This window comes from Pempheris klunzingeri, chromosome 21 (genome assembly GCF_042242105.1).
Source record: "Pempheris klunzingeri isolate RE-2024b chromosome 21, fPemKlu1.hap1, whole genome shotgun sequence".
NCBI lineage: Eukaryota > Metazoa > Chordata > Actinopteri > Acropomatiformes > Pempheridae > Pempheris > Pempheris klunzingeri.
The window spans coordinates 20,474,961-20,489,863 of record NC_092032.1 but is presented as its reverse complement, the minus strand read 5'-3'; the positions used below and the strand labels follow the sequence as shown (position 1 = coordinate 20,489,863).

Genomic DNA, 14,903 nt, shown 5'->3' with positions numbered 1-14,903 from the left:
CCTTGTCCGCGCATCTGCCAAGACCCAGACCCAGGCCAATCGTCACCGTACCCCGGCCCCCGAAATACACCGCGGGGCAAAGGGTTTGGCTCCGATCGAAGGACTTGCCCTTAACAGTGGAGTCTAAAAAACTCTCTCCTCGCTATGTGGGACCCTTTGAGATTGAGACTATCATTAACCCCTGTGCTGTTCGTGTCAAGCTCCCTACTTCTATGCGCATCCATCCCACCTTCCATGTTTCCCAGGTTAAGCCCGTTCGCACTAGTCATCTGGCCCCCCCTGTGCCTCCCCCTCCGCCACCCAGGGTGCTTGATGACCAGCCCATTTACTCTGTGCGGCGATTGCTGGATGTGCGCCGTCGAGGTCGGGGTCTGCAATACCTGGTGGATTGGGAGGGGTACGGTCCTGAGGAGCGTTGTTGGATCCCACGCCGCCAGATACTGGACCCGTCGCTCATCCAGGACTTCTACCACCAACATCCTGACAGGCGTCCTCGTGCGCCGGGAGGCACCCGTTGAGAGGGGGGTACTGTCAGGACCACTGCTCCTGCTCCTGCCTTTGGCCAGAGGTGGCACTGTTTGTCTGTCTCTGTCTCTCTCTTTCTCTGTGTGATTGCAGGAGCGGAGGCAGCTGTGTGATCACCTGCAAGCAATCAGTCTGTCAGCTACTTAAGTCCGGTTCTGGCATTTACCCCCTGTCAGTTTGTCAACGCTGTTGTTCGTCTCAGACCTGTTCCTTCCCCGATCGCGACTCCTGCCCTGCCTTGCCGGTCCTGGATTCCAGCCTGCGACTCCAGCTTTGAAACCTGTTTTTGAACACTGTTTGCTTAGATCAGCCCTAGTACCTAACAGCTAAGTTTTCTAGTTATTTTGTTAGCTGTTCTCTTTTTGTTTATTGGTTTCCGGCCCTTGTAGTTCGGCAGCTAAGCTTTGTCCTTTTGCTTTGTTAGCTGTTCCGTCCTTAGTTGGTTTTCTATGTTTTTGTAATCTGCCATACTCCCTTTGTTAGTTCCCCCTTTTGTTTGCAAGGAGTGGCAGCCTCGTCTTTTTTTCATATCCGGTGATTATTAAATCCGTGTTTAACCTAAATTCAGTTTGTGGGTCCTGTGTTCACATTTTGGGTTCTCGGTCCAGTTCTGACATTCCTACACTTTCTTCAAGAAGCACAAACCTGTTGTGACTGCTCACTAAACTCAGAAAGGAAATGAACAACTTCATGCATCTTAGTTATATATGAACAGAAATGAGGTTCAGTTGTTAATTGAACACATCAGATCTACAATAGTGACAGAGAGTCAGTGAACTGACCTCAGGGTCTCCAGTCTGCAGTCTGGACTCTCCAGGAAACCACACAGCAGCTTCACTCCTGAATCCTGCAGCTCGTTCACACTCAGCTCCAGCTCTCTCAGATGGGAGGGGTTGGACTTCAGAGCTGAGGCCAGAGGAGCACAGCTGACCTCTGACAGACTGCAGTCCATCAATCTGAATAAAGAATAAATGATGGAGACAAACATTCATTCATAATATGAGCTTTTCCCTAAAAGGAGCAGAGAGACTTTCTCATAGTTACTGTGGATCAGCATCATGTCCACCTTCTACAGACATCATCCAAATGTCAGCACAACATTGAGACACGTATTGATGATCAATAACATGCTGCTGATCTCAGTCAAGTCTGGAATCAGAGGATCAGTTCTACATTGGTCCTTTAAACAGCTGCATTTAGAAACAGGCTCTGATCTCTGAGAGTCCCTCTATATATGAGTGAGTGTGTTCTGAAGATCAATGTCAGTGATCAGACATTATTGGTGAACACACTGAAATCAACAGAAACCAAAGAAATGTTTCTACTTCAGTGAGTAAACTTGATCAGTTTAAAACAGATATTAGTTCAGAGGTTCTTCTGGATTCAGATGTGACCATTTACCAACAATTCTAAACATTCATTCCCTTTAAAACTAAGAGAGAACATTTCCTACACTTTCTTCAAGAAGCACAACTTCATGCATCTTAGTTATATATGAAGAGAAATGAGGTTCAGTTGTTAACTGAACACATCAGATCTACAATAGTGACAGAGAGTCAGTGAACTGACCTCAGAGTCTCCAGTCTGCAGTCTGGACTCTCCAGAAAACCACACAGCAGCTTCACTCCTGAATCCTGCAGCTTGTTGTAACTCAGCTCCAGCTCTGTCAGATGGGAGGGGTTGGACTTCAGAGCTGAGGCCAGAGGAGCACAGCTGACCTCTGACAGACTGCAGCACATCAATCTGAATAAAGAATAAATGATGGAGACAAACATTCATTCATAATATGAGCTTTTCCCTAAAAGGAGCAGAGAGACTTTCTCATAGTTACTGTGGATCAGCATCATGTCCACCTTCTACAGACATCATCCAAATGTCAGCACAACATTCACACACGTATTGATGATCAATAACATGCTGCTGATCTCAGTCAAGTCTGGAATCAGAGGATCAGTTCTACATTGGTCCTTTAAACAGCTGCATTTAGAAACAGGCTCTGATCTCTGAGAGTCCCTCTATATATGAGTGAGTGTGTTCTGAAGATCAATGTCAGTGATCAGACATTATTGGTGAACACACTGAAATCAACAGAAACCAAAGAAATGTTTCTACTTCAGTGAGTAAACTTGATCAGTTTAAAACAGATATTAGTTCAGAGGTTCTTCTGGATTCAGATGTGACCATTTACCAACAATTCTAAACATTCATTCCCTTTAAAACTAAGAGAGAACATTTCCTACACTTTCTTCAAGAAGCACAAACCTGTTGTGACTGCTCACTCAACTCAGAAAGGAAATGTACAACTTCATGCATCTTAGTTATATATGAAGAGAAATGAGGTTCAGTTGTTAACTGAACACATCAGATCTACAATAGTGACAGAGAGTCAGTGAACTGACCTCAGAGTCTCCAGTCTGCAGTCTGGACTCTCCAGAAAACCACACAGCAGCTTCACTCCTGAATCCTGCAGCTTGTTCTTACTCAGCTCCAGATCTCTCAGATGGGAGGGGTTGGACTTCAGAGCTGAGACCAGAGGAGCACAGCTGACCTCTGACAGACTGCACCACATCAATCTGAATAAAGAATAAACGATGGAGACAAACATTCATTCATAACACGAGCTTTTCCCTAAAAGGAGCAGAGAGACTTTCTCATAGTTACTGTGGATCAGCATCATGTCCACTTTCTACAGACATCATCCAAATGTCAGCACAACATTCACACATCTATTGATGATCAATAACATGCTGCTGATCTCAGTCAAGTCTGGAATCAGAGGATCGGTTCTACATTGGTCCTTTAAACAGCTGCATTTAGAAACAGGCTCTGATCTCTGAGTCCCTCTATATATGAGTGAGTGTGTTCTGAAGATCAATGTCAGTGATCAGACATTATTGGTGAACACACTGAAATCAACAGAAACCAAAGAAATGTTTCTACTTCAGTGAGTAAACTTGATCAGTTTAAAACAGATATTAGTTCAGAGGTTCTTCTGGATTCAGATGTGACCATTTACCAACAATTCTAAACATTCATTCCCTTTAAAACTAAGAGAGAACATTTCCTACACTTTCTTCAACAAGCACAAACCTGTTGTGACTGCTCACTCAACTCAGAAAGGAAATGAACAACTTCATGCATCTTAGTTATATATGAAGAGAAATGAGGTTCAGTTGTTAACTGAACACATCAGATCTACAATAGTGACAGAGAGTCAGTGAACTGACCTCAGAGTCTCCAGTCTGCAGTCTGGACTCTCCAGAAAACCACACAGCAGCTTCACTCCTGAATCCTGCAGCTCGTTCACACTCAGCTCCAGATCTCTCAGATGGGAGGGGTTGGACTTCAGAGCTGAGACCAGAGGAGCACAGCTGACCTCTGACAGTCTGCAGTCCATCAATCTGAATAAAGAATAAATGATGTAACTTTAGAAGACGATGTTCATTGAATCATTCAGCGTTTAATAATCAGCTCAGAGCTGAAGAAGGTTTAGAACGGAGACGTTTAGTAAATCTCCAAACAGCTGAACCCAACAGGATGCAGGTTAAACAGTGTAAAATACAAACAGTGACACTGAGCTCTCATTAATATTCATGACAACGTGCTGCTTCTTCAGTAAAGACGCAGTGACGTCACCTCTTCAACTCTGCAGCTCCACCAGTGGCTCCATCTCTACAAACTCATGTTGTGCAGCCAAACACAATAAAAACCATCAGAAACTGATTTAAGATTCGACTCCAGATCCCAAACTTCTGAAAGATGCCAAAGATGTCAGGATGGATTTAGAGGAAAAGACACTTTAGCAGTAACATACTGAGTGTGGTTCAGTATCACTAGTTTAATAATAGCAAGAATAATAATAATAATTTCACAAGTTTAACGTCACCACAACCTTCACATCATATTAATCTGAGCACAGAAGTCAAACGTGGTGTTTAGTACCTCAGAGTCTCCAGTCTGCAGTCTGGACTCTCCAGAAAACCACACAGCAGCTTCACTCCTGAATCCTGCAGCTTGTTGTTACTCAGCTCCAGCTCTCTCAGATGGGAGGGGTTGGACTTCAGAGCTGAGACCAGAGGAGCACAGCTGACCTTTGACAGACTGCAGTCCCTCAATCTGAATAAAGAATAAATGATGGAGACAATCATTCATTCATAATATGAGCTTTTCCCTAAAAGGAGCAGAGAGACTTTCTCATAGTTACTGTGGATCAGCATCATGTCCACCTTCTACAGACATCATCCAAATGTCAGCACAACATTCACACACGTATTGATGATCAATAACATGCTGCTGATCTCAGTCAAGTCTGGAATCAGAGGATCAGTTCTACATTGGTCCTTTAAACAGCTGCATTTAGAAACAGGCTCTGATCTCTGAGAGTCCCTCTATATATGAGTGAGTGTGTTCTGAAGATCAATGTCAGTGATCAGACATTATTGGTGAACACACTGAAATCAACAGAAACCAAAGAAATGTTTCTACTTCAGTGAGTAAACTTGATCAGTTTAAAACAGATATTAGTTCAGAGGTTCTTCTGGATTCAGATGTGACCATTTACCAACAATTCTAAACATTCATTCCCTTTAAAACTAAGAGAGAACATTTCCTACACTTTCTTCAACAAGCACAACTTCATGCATCTTAGTTATATATGAAGAGAAATGAGGTTCAGTTGTTAACTGAACACATCAGATCTACAATAGTGACAGAGAGTCAGTGAACTGACCTCAGAGTCTCCAGTCTGCAGTCTGGACTCTCCAGAAAACCACACAGCAGCTTCACTCCTGAATCCTGCAGCTTGTTCTCACTCAGCTCCAGATCTCTCAGATGGGAGGGGTTGGACTTCAGAGCTGAGACCAGAGGAGCACAGCTGACCTCTGACAGACTGCAGTCCTTCAATCTGAATAAAGAACAAATAAAGTGAAATTATTTATTTATTCAGGACAATGTTCCTCTGAAGACCAACCTGCCACAGCAGGCGTGTCTGATCGTTGGCTTGGAGGTAAAAACTAGAACATATCCGACAACACTGACACAATTTACAGAGCGCCATCAAATTAAAGATGTAAGGTTTGGAGGACATGTGGATTTTAGATGAAGGACAGAAAAGTGGACCAAAGTGTGGCCGTCTGAAAGGTCTGCAGAACGGAGAACAAGCACAGTGGAAGCACGACAGATGTCAGCACTCACCTGGTGACTATGTGGGCGACAATGGAGACTGAGAGCGACGGCTTTGGTGACATGCTAAATACATTAGAGCCCATGTGCAGGACAGCAAGTAGCATTGGGGGCTAGCCTCTACTGCTGCCTCGGTAGTTCACCCTGAGCCTGTTCAGCACACAGCTAGTGCGGCCTCACATGCTGCGTCTGTCTACCGGGGGCCACTTTGGGACTGAGGGTGCTAGCATCACGTAGGGAGAAACCACAAACACACTTCCACTAGCATTAGCAACATGGTCATCTGTGCTGCACTAGTAACATCAGGATGAAGTCGTCAGTCAGACATCAACTGGAGCTCTACAGACTGGACTATTACTGAGAGCTGCGGCCACAACAAGACCCTGATGTTTGGGTTCAGAAACATCACATCATCGTCTATCAAAGCCTTACTGATCAACTCTGGTTCTGTTACTGATTAGCCAGGCTGTGAGTGCTTTACTGGATTTGGGACTCAGCAGAAAGCAAATGTTTCCTCCACCACACCGATTCTCATGCTGCTCGGCCCTTAACGAGGTGGGGGTGTCGCATTGATCTACAGGTCATTCTGTCTGTTTAAACTCCAAACTTTCTCCAAACATTCAGCTCATTTGAGGCTCTTGTGGTAAAAGGATCTCTATCCAGTAGAAAACAGCTTTGTCCCAGAAACAGGCTCCTCCGTGGGCTCTTCTAGAAACCACCTGACTCTCACTGATGTCTTCAGCGACTCTGATTGGATTTTTAATACTGCTGATTTCATTATTCACCTCTATGAAAAGCCTTTTTGCCACTTTTGGTTGTTCTCAGTTTGCACATGCTCAGTTCTAACACCCCCCAGACTAGATTCTGTGAGTGTCTGAGCTGTCTGCCTTTCTCCTGCCTCAGCTTTGCCTCCTGTGTGTTCATGCAGTCTCTCTCACTCCAGCTCTGCTTGGTGAAGAGGAGGCCATGTGACTCTGGTCCCATCTGATGTCGCCCCAGTTCCCCCCAGATCCATGTTCTTCAGGTACGTTTACTATCTAGAATTTAGTCGTCCTGATTGTCTGAACTGTGACTTTCTAGTGGTCTGTTCTGAACACAGCTCATCCACTGTGTGTCTGCTGCTCTTCCTCAGGTTTCTTTGATTTGTTTCCCCGTTAAACTTTAGTTTGGGGCCAGTTTCTCCTGATCCAGATCAAGCTTCTAAAAACAAGGTGTCGTGTGCTGTAAAGATTGTGAAGCATGTTTGGGGAAAATGTAGAGTTAGTGAAGTTCGGCTCTATAAATGAAACTGACTTGACTACTAACAGTGTTTAGTACCTCAGAGTCTCCAGTCTGCAGTCTGGACTCTCCACAAGATCAGACAGCAGCTTCATTCCTGAATCCTGCAGCTTGTTTCCAAACAGCTCCAGCTCTCTCAGATGGGAGGGGTTGGACTTCAGAGCTGAGGCCAGATGAGCACAGCTGACCTCTGACAGACTGCACCACATCAATCTGAATAAAGAATAAATGATGGAGCTAAAAATCCATATAAAATGCAGTCAGAAGTGTTGAGGGTTTGAATCTGCAGCTCAGCATCACTGTGTCCTCATCAATGAGCTTTTCCCTAAAAGGAGCAGAGAGACTTTCTCATTGTGTTACTGTGGATCAGCATCATGTCGACCTTCTACGGACAAATAACCATTAATAACATGCTGCTGATCTCAGTCAGGTCTGGAAGATCAATACTTTTCTGGTCTGAAGGATCAATATGATTGATCAGACATCGATCAGCACATTGGAACAGAAGTAGGAACATTTCTGCTTCAGGAGGTAAACGTGATCCATTTAAAAACAGATAATGATTCAGGGGATCTTCTGAATGTAGATGTGACCATTTACCAATAATTCTGAGCATGAACTCACTTTAACCACCAACAGAGGACATTTTCTACACTTTCTTCAACAAACACAGATCTGTTGTGGCTGCACACTGAATTTAATCCAGGAAACATGAAAATATGAACAAGAGGATATTTACATCTTTAAGGTTGTTAGTTATATATGAAGAGAAATAAGGTTCAGTTGTTAACTGAACACATCAGATCTACAATAGTGACAGAAGATGGCGCCACAGATGGCAGCCTCGGTACTTCGCTCTCTGGTACTTTGCATGTTTTTTTGTGTTTTTCCGGCTTTCTGCTTCCCTTCTCTGGTCACTTCACCAGGGAGGAACTTTTAAACATCGGAAAGTCCACTCCCTGGCTAATAAGATGGACGAACTGCTGCTTCTCAACTCAAAAAACACGGACTTCAGCAGATCCGCTGCCCTGTGCTTCACTGAAACCTGGCTCAGTGAACACATCCCGGACGCCGCACTCCAGCTGCCAGGATACCAGGTATTCCGAGCGGACCGCAGCACGGTGCTCTCAGGGAAAACGAAGGGAGGTGGAATCTTCTTCTACATCAATGAAAGTTGGTGTAGAGACGTCACAGTGCTGTCCAAGAAGTCATGTAGCCCTCACCTTGAGACTTTATTTACGAACTGTAAACCGTTTTATTCACCGTGGGAGTTCTCCTCGTTTGTCCTGGTCGGTGTCTACATCCCACTGCAGGCCTGTGTAACAGAGGCATTACAACAGCTGGCCGACCAGATAACAGAAGTGGAGAAAAAACACCCAGACTCCCTGCTCATCATTCTGGGGGATTTCAACAGAGCAAACCTCACCTTAAGTGTCCCACCAAAGAGGCTCACACTCTGGACCACTGCTACACTGTGTTAAAGGATGCTTATCGCTCTGTCCCCCGTGCAGCCTTAGGACTCTCCGACCACTGTCTGATTCATGTCATTCCGACCTACAGGCAGAAATTAAAAACTTCTAAACCTGTGGTAAGGACCGTGAGGAAGTGGACAGAGGAGTCAAAGCTGAAGTTACAGGCCTGCTTTGACTGCTCTGATTGGGGCGTCTTTGAAGCTGCAGCAACAGACGTCAACGAATTTACAGACACTGTGACATCCTACATCGGCTTTTGTGAGGACATGTGTGTGCAGACCAAAACCATCTGCACATACAACAACAATAAACCTTGGTTCACACCTAACCTCAGGAAGCTGCGTCAGACCAAGGAGGAGGCCTACAGAAGTGGGGATCAGGTCCTGTTCAAGCAGGAGAGCTACAGTGAGAGGCTGAAAAACAACCTCTCAGCCAACGACCCTGCGTCACCAGCTACAGGAGACCATCCCTCCACCCTGAAGGAAACTTCAGACTGGCTGACGACCTCAACAGCTTCTACTGTAGGTTTCACAAGCAATTCACACCTCCCAACCACACAACTGGACTCCCTGCACGCTCCACCATCATCCTGGTCCCCAAGAAGCCCTCCATCACAGGATTAAATGACTACAGGCCCGTCGCCCTGACATCTGTGGTCATGAAATCCTTTGAGAGACTGGTGTTGAGCCACCTGAAGGACATCACAGGCCCCTTGCTGGACCCCCTGCAGTTTGCCTACTGGGCAAACAGGTCAGCAGATGATGCAGTCAATGTGGGACTGCACTTCATCCTGCATCACCTCGACTTCCCAGGGACGTACGCGAGGATCCTGTTCGTGGACTTCAGCTCGCCGTTTAACACCGTCATCCCTGAAATCCTGCACCAAAAACTCACCCAGCTCACTGTGCCCACCTCCACCTGTCAGGGGATCACCAGCTTTTTGACTGACAGGAGGCAGCAGGTGAGGCTGGGGAGCACCGCTTCCAGCACCCGGACCATCAGCACTGGCACCCCCTAGGGCTGCGTCCTCTCCCCACTGCTCTTCTCCCTCTACACCAGCGACTGCACCTCAGGGAACTCTTCTGTGAAACTCCTGAAGTATGCTGACGACACCACGGTATTCGGTCTGATCCAGGACAGTGACGAGTCAGCATACAGACAGGAGATGGAACAGCTGGTCCACTGGTGCAGTCAGAACCACCTGGAGCTGAACCCGCTCAAGACTGTGGAGATGACAGTGGACTTCAGGAGAAATGCCCCGACACCCGTCCCCCCTCACCATCCTCAACAGCACAGTGTCTACTGCGGACTCCTTCAAGTTTCTGGGATCCACAATTTCCCAGGACCTGAAGTGGACTCAGCACATAGACTCTGTCCGGAAAAAGGCCCAACAGAGGTTGTACTTCCTGTGTCAGCTCAGGAAGTTTAACCTGCCACAGGAGCTGCTGATCACCTTCTACACAGGACAGGAACAGACTGCAAAGGACAATCAGCTCTGCAGAGAGAATAATTGGAGCCGATCTGCCCTCCATCCAGGACTTGTACCTGTCCAGGGTAAGGAGGAGGGCAGGTAACATCTCTGCAGACCCCTCACACCCTGCACAGAAACTCTTCAAACTCCTCCCGTCTGGTAGGTGCTACAGATCACTGTACGCCAAAATCAGCAGACATAGAGACAGTTTCTTCTCCAAGGCCGTCACCCTGATGAACTCCCACTAGCCTCAGAGTCTCAGGATCCACTGCAAATAATTCCACCCCCCGCACATTTGAAACTTTTGCACTACTCTCTTTGCACTGCAATTTGCACTACACCTACCTCCATTGTATATATATTGTCAAAGAGTTCTATATTGTTTATATTGTCCTGTTCTTTCCTTCACTGTACATGGAGAGTCAAGTTTCACCAAGTCAAATTCCTTGTTTGCCTGTTAAAACTTGGTCAATAAAATTGATTTGATTTGATTTGATTTGAGAGAGTCAGTGAACTGACCTCAGAGTCTCCAGTCTGCAGTCTGGACTCTCCAGAAAACCACACAGCAGCTTCACTCCTGAATCCTGCAGCTTGTTGTTACTCAGCTCCAGCTCTCTCATATGGGAGGGGTTGGACTTCAGAGCTGAGGCCAGAGGAGCACAGCTGACCCCTGACAGACTGCAGTCCTTCAATCTGAATAAAGAATAAATGATGGAGACAAACATTCATTCATAATATGAGCTTTTCCCTAAAAGGAGCAGAGAGACTTTCTCATAGTTACTGTGGATCAGCATCATGTCCACCTTCTACAGACATCATCCAAATGTCAGCACAACATTCAGACACCTATTGATGATCAATAACATGCTGCTGATCTCAGTCAAGTCTGGAATCAGAGGATCAGTTCTACATTGGTCCTTTAAACAGCTGCATTTAGAAACAGGCTCTGATCTCTGAGAGTCCCTCTATATATGAGTGAGTGTGTTCTGAAGATCAATGTCAGTGATCAGACATTATTGGTGAACACACTGAAATCAACAGAAACCAAAGAAATGTTTCTACTTCAGTGAGTAAACTTGATCAGTTTAAAACAGATATTAGTTCAGAGGTTCTTCTGGATTCAGATGTGACCATTTACCAACAATTCTAAACATTCATTCCCTTTAAAACTAAGAGAGAACATTTCCTACACTTTCTTCAAGAAGCACAAACCTGTTGTGACTGCTCACTCAACTCAGAAAGGAAATGAACAACTTCATGCATCTTAGTTATATATGAAGAGAAATGAGGTTCAGTTGTTAACTGAACACATCAGATCTACAATAGTGACAGAGAGTCAGTGAACTGACCTCAGAGTCTCCAGTCTGCAGTCTGGACTCTCCAGAAAACCACACAGCAGCTTCACTCCTGAATCCTGCAGCTTGTTTCCACTCAGCTCCAGATCTCTCAGATGGGAGGGGTTGGACTTCAGAGCTGAGGCCAGATGAGCACAGCTGACCTCTGACAGACTGGACCACATCAATCTGAATAAAGAATAAATGATGGAGCTAAAAATCCATATAAAATGCAGTCAGAAGTGTTGAGGGTTTGAATCTGCAGCTCAGCATCATTGTGTCCTCATCAATGAGCTTTTCCCTAAAAGGAGCAGAGAGACTTTCTCATTGTGTTACTGTGGATCAGCATCATGTTGACCTTCTACGGACAAATAACCATTAATAACATGCTGCTGATCTCAGTCAGGTCTGGAAGATCAATACTTTTCTGATCTGAAGGATCAATATGATTGATCAGACGTCGATCAGCACATTGGAACAGAAGTAGGAACATTTCTGCTTCAGGAGGTAAACGTGATCCATTTAAAAACAGATAATGATTCAGGGGATCTTCTGAATGTAGATGTGACCATTTACCAATAATTCTGAGCATGAACTCACTTTAACCACCAACAGAGGACATTTTCTACACTTTCTTCAACAAACACAGATCTGTTGTGGCTGCACACTGAATTTAATCCAGGAAACATGAAAATATGGACAAGAGGATATTTACATCTTTAAGGTTGTTAGTTATATATGAAGAGAAATGAGGTTCAGTTGTTAACTGAACACATCAGATCTACAATAGTGACAGAGAGTCAGTGAACTGACCTCAGAGTCTTCAGTCTGCAGTCTGGACTCTCCAGAAAACCACACAGCAGCTTCACTCCTGAATCCTGCAGCTTGTTGTAACTCAGCTGCAGCTCTCTCAGATGGGAGGGGTTGGACTTCAGAGCTGAGACCAGAGGAGCACAGCTGACCTCTGACAGACTGCAGTCCATCAATCTGAATAAAGAATAAATGATGTAACATTAGAAGACGATGTTCACTGAAATCATTCAGCGTTTAATAATCAGCTCAGAGCTGAAGAAGGTTTAGAACGGAGACGTTTAGTAAATCTCCAAACAGCTGAACCCAACAGGATGCAGGTTAAACAGTGTAAAATACAAACAGTGACACTGAGCTCTCATTAATATTCATGACAACGTGCTGCTTCTTCAGTAAAGACGCAGTGACGTCACCTCTTCAACTCTGCAGCTCCACCAGTGGCTCCATCTCTACAAACTCATGTTGTGCAGCCAAACACAATAAAAACCCTCAGAAACTGATTTAAGATTCGACTCCAGATCCCAAACTTCTGAAAGATGCCAAAGATGTCAGGATGGATTTAGAGGAAAAGACACTTTAGCAGTAACATACTGAGTGTGGTTCAGTATCACTAGTTTAATAACAGCAAAAATAATAATAATAATTTCAGAAGTTTAACGTCTCCACAACCTTCACATCATATTAATCTGAGCACAGAAGTCAAACGTGGTGTTTAGTACCTCAGAGTCTCCAGTCTGCAGTCTGGACTCTCCAGAAAACCACACAGCAGCTTCACTCCTGAATCCTGCAGCGTGTTTCCACTCAGCTGCAGCTCTATCAGATGGGAGGGGTTGGACTTCAGAGCTGAGACCAGAGGAGCACAGCTGACCTTTGACAGACTGCAGTCCATCAATCTGAATAAAGAATAAATGATGGAGACAAACATTCATTCATAATATGAGCTTTTCCCTAAAAGGAGCAGAGAGACTTTCTCATAGTTACTGTGGATCAGCATCATGTCCACCTTCTACAGACATCATCCAAATGTCAGCACAACATTCACACACGTATTGATGATCAATAACATGCTGCTGATCTCAGTCAAGTCTGGAATCAGAGGATCAGTTCTACATTGGTCCTTTAAACAGCTGCATTTAGAAACAGGCTCTGATCTCTGAGAGTCCCTCTATATATGAGTGAGTGTGTTCTGAAGATCAATGTCAGTGATCAGACATTATTGGTGAACACACTGAAATCAACAGAAACCAAAGAAATGTTTCTACTTCAGTGAGTAAACTTGATCAGTTTAAAACAGATATTAGTTCAGAGGTTCTTCTGGATTCAGATGTGACCATTTACCAACAATTCTAAACATTCATTCCCTTTAAAACTAAGAGAGAACATTTCCTACACTTTCTTCAAGAAGCACAAACCTGTTGTGACTGCTCACTCAACTCAGAAAGGAAATGAACAACTTCATGCATCTTAGTTATATATGAAGAGAAATGAGGTTCAGTTGTTAACTGAACACATCAGATCTACAATAGTGACAGAGAGTCAGTGAACTGACCTCAGAGTCTCCAGTCTGCAGTCTGGACTCTCCAGAAAACCACACAGCAGCTTCACTCCTGAATCCTGCAGCTCGTTCTCACTCAGGTCCAGATCTCTCAGATGGGAGGGGTTGGACTTCAGAGCTGAGACCAGAGGAGCACAGCTGACCTGTGACAGTCTGCAGTCCTTCAATCTGAATAAAGAATAAATGAAGTGAAATGATTTATTTATTCAGGACAATGTTCCTCTGAAGACCAACCTGCCACAGCAGGGGTGTCTGATCGTTGGCTTGGAGGTAAAAACTAGAACATATCCGACAACACTGACACAATTTACAGAGCGCCATCAAATTAAAGATGTAAGGTTTGGAGGACATGTGGATTTTAGATGAAGGACAGAAAAGTGGACCAAAGTGTGGCCGTCTGAAAGGTCTGCAGAACGGAGAACAAGCACAGTGGAAGCACGACAGATGTCAGCACTCACCTGGTGACTATGTGGGCGACAATGGAGACTGAGAGCGACGGCTTTGGTGACATGCTAAATACATTAGAGCCCATGTGCAGGACAGCAAGTAGCATTGGGGGCTAGCCTCTACTGCTGCCTCGGTAGTTCACCCTGAGCCTGTTCAGCACACAGCTAGTGCGGCCTCACATGCTGCGTCTGTCTACCGGGGGCCACTTTGGGACTGAGGGTGCTAGCATCACGTAGGGAGAAACCACAAACACACTTCCACTAGCATTAGCAACATGGTCATCTGTGCTGCACTAGTAACATCAGGATGAAGTCGTCAGTCAGACATCAACTGGAGCTCTACAGACTGGACTATTACTGAGAGCTGCGGCCACAACAAGACCCTGATGTTTGGGTTCAGAAACATCACATCATCGTCTATCAAAGCCTTTCTGATCAACTCTGGTTCTGTTACTGATTAGCCAGGCTGTGAGTGCTTTACTGGATTTGGGACACAGCAGAAAGCAAATGTTTCCTCCACCACACCGATGCTCATGTTGCTCGGCCCTTAACGAGGTGGGGGTGTCGCATTGATCTACAGGTCATTCTGTCTGTTTAAACTCCAGACTTTCTCCATAAATTCAGCTCATTTGAGGCTCTTGTGGTAAAAGGATCTCTATCCAGTAGAAAACAGCTTTGTCCCAGAAACAGGCTCCTCCGTGGGCTCTTCTAGAAACCACCTGACTCTCACTGATGTCTTCAGCGACTCTGATTGGATTTTTAATACTGCTGATTTCATTATTCACCTCTATGAAAAGCCTTTTTGCCACTTTTGGTTGTTCTCAGTTTGCA

The 14,903-nt window shown here is 45.0% G+C and overlaps 1 protein-coding gene across 2 annotated transcripts in view; it reads right to left on the bottom strand.

The window, feature by feature from the left end:
* LOC139221065 (NLR family CARD domain-containing protein 3-like) overlaps positions 1-14,903 on the bottom strand; it is a 191,847-nt gene that overhangs the window by 6,204 nt on the left and 170,740 nt on the right. The window contains exons 44-47 of one of the 2 annotated variants that reach the window (XM_070852974.1): positions 12,075-12,248; positions 5,255-5,428; positions 2,925-3,098; positions 1,308-1,481 (exon numbers count right to left, since the gene is read on the bottom strand). In XM_070852974.1, coding sequence (XP_070709075.1) covers positions 1,308-1,481; positions 2,925-3,098; positions 5,255-5,428; positions 12,075-12,248 — 696 coding nt within the window. Of the gene's footprint in view, positions 1-1,307; positions 1,482-2,924; positions 3,099-3,901; positions 3,927-5,254; positions 5,429-12,074; positions 12,249-14,903 lie in introns of both variants that reach the window. The other variant, XM_070852971.1, reaches the window with a different exon arrangement.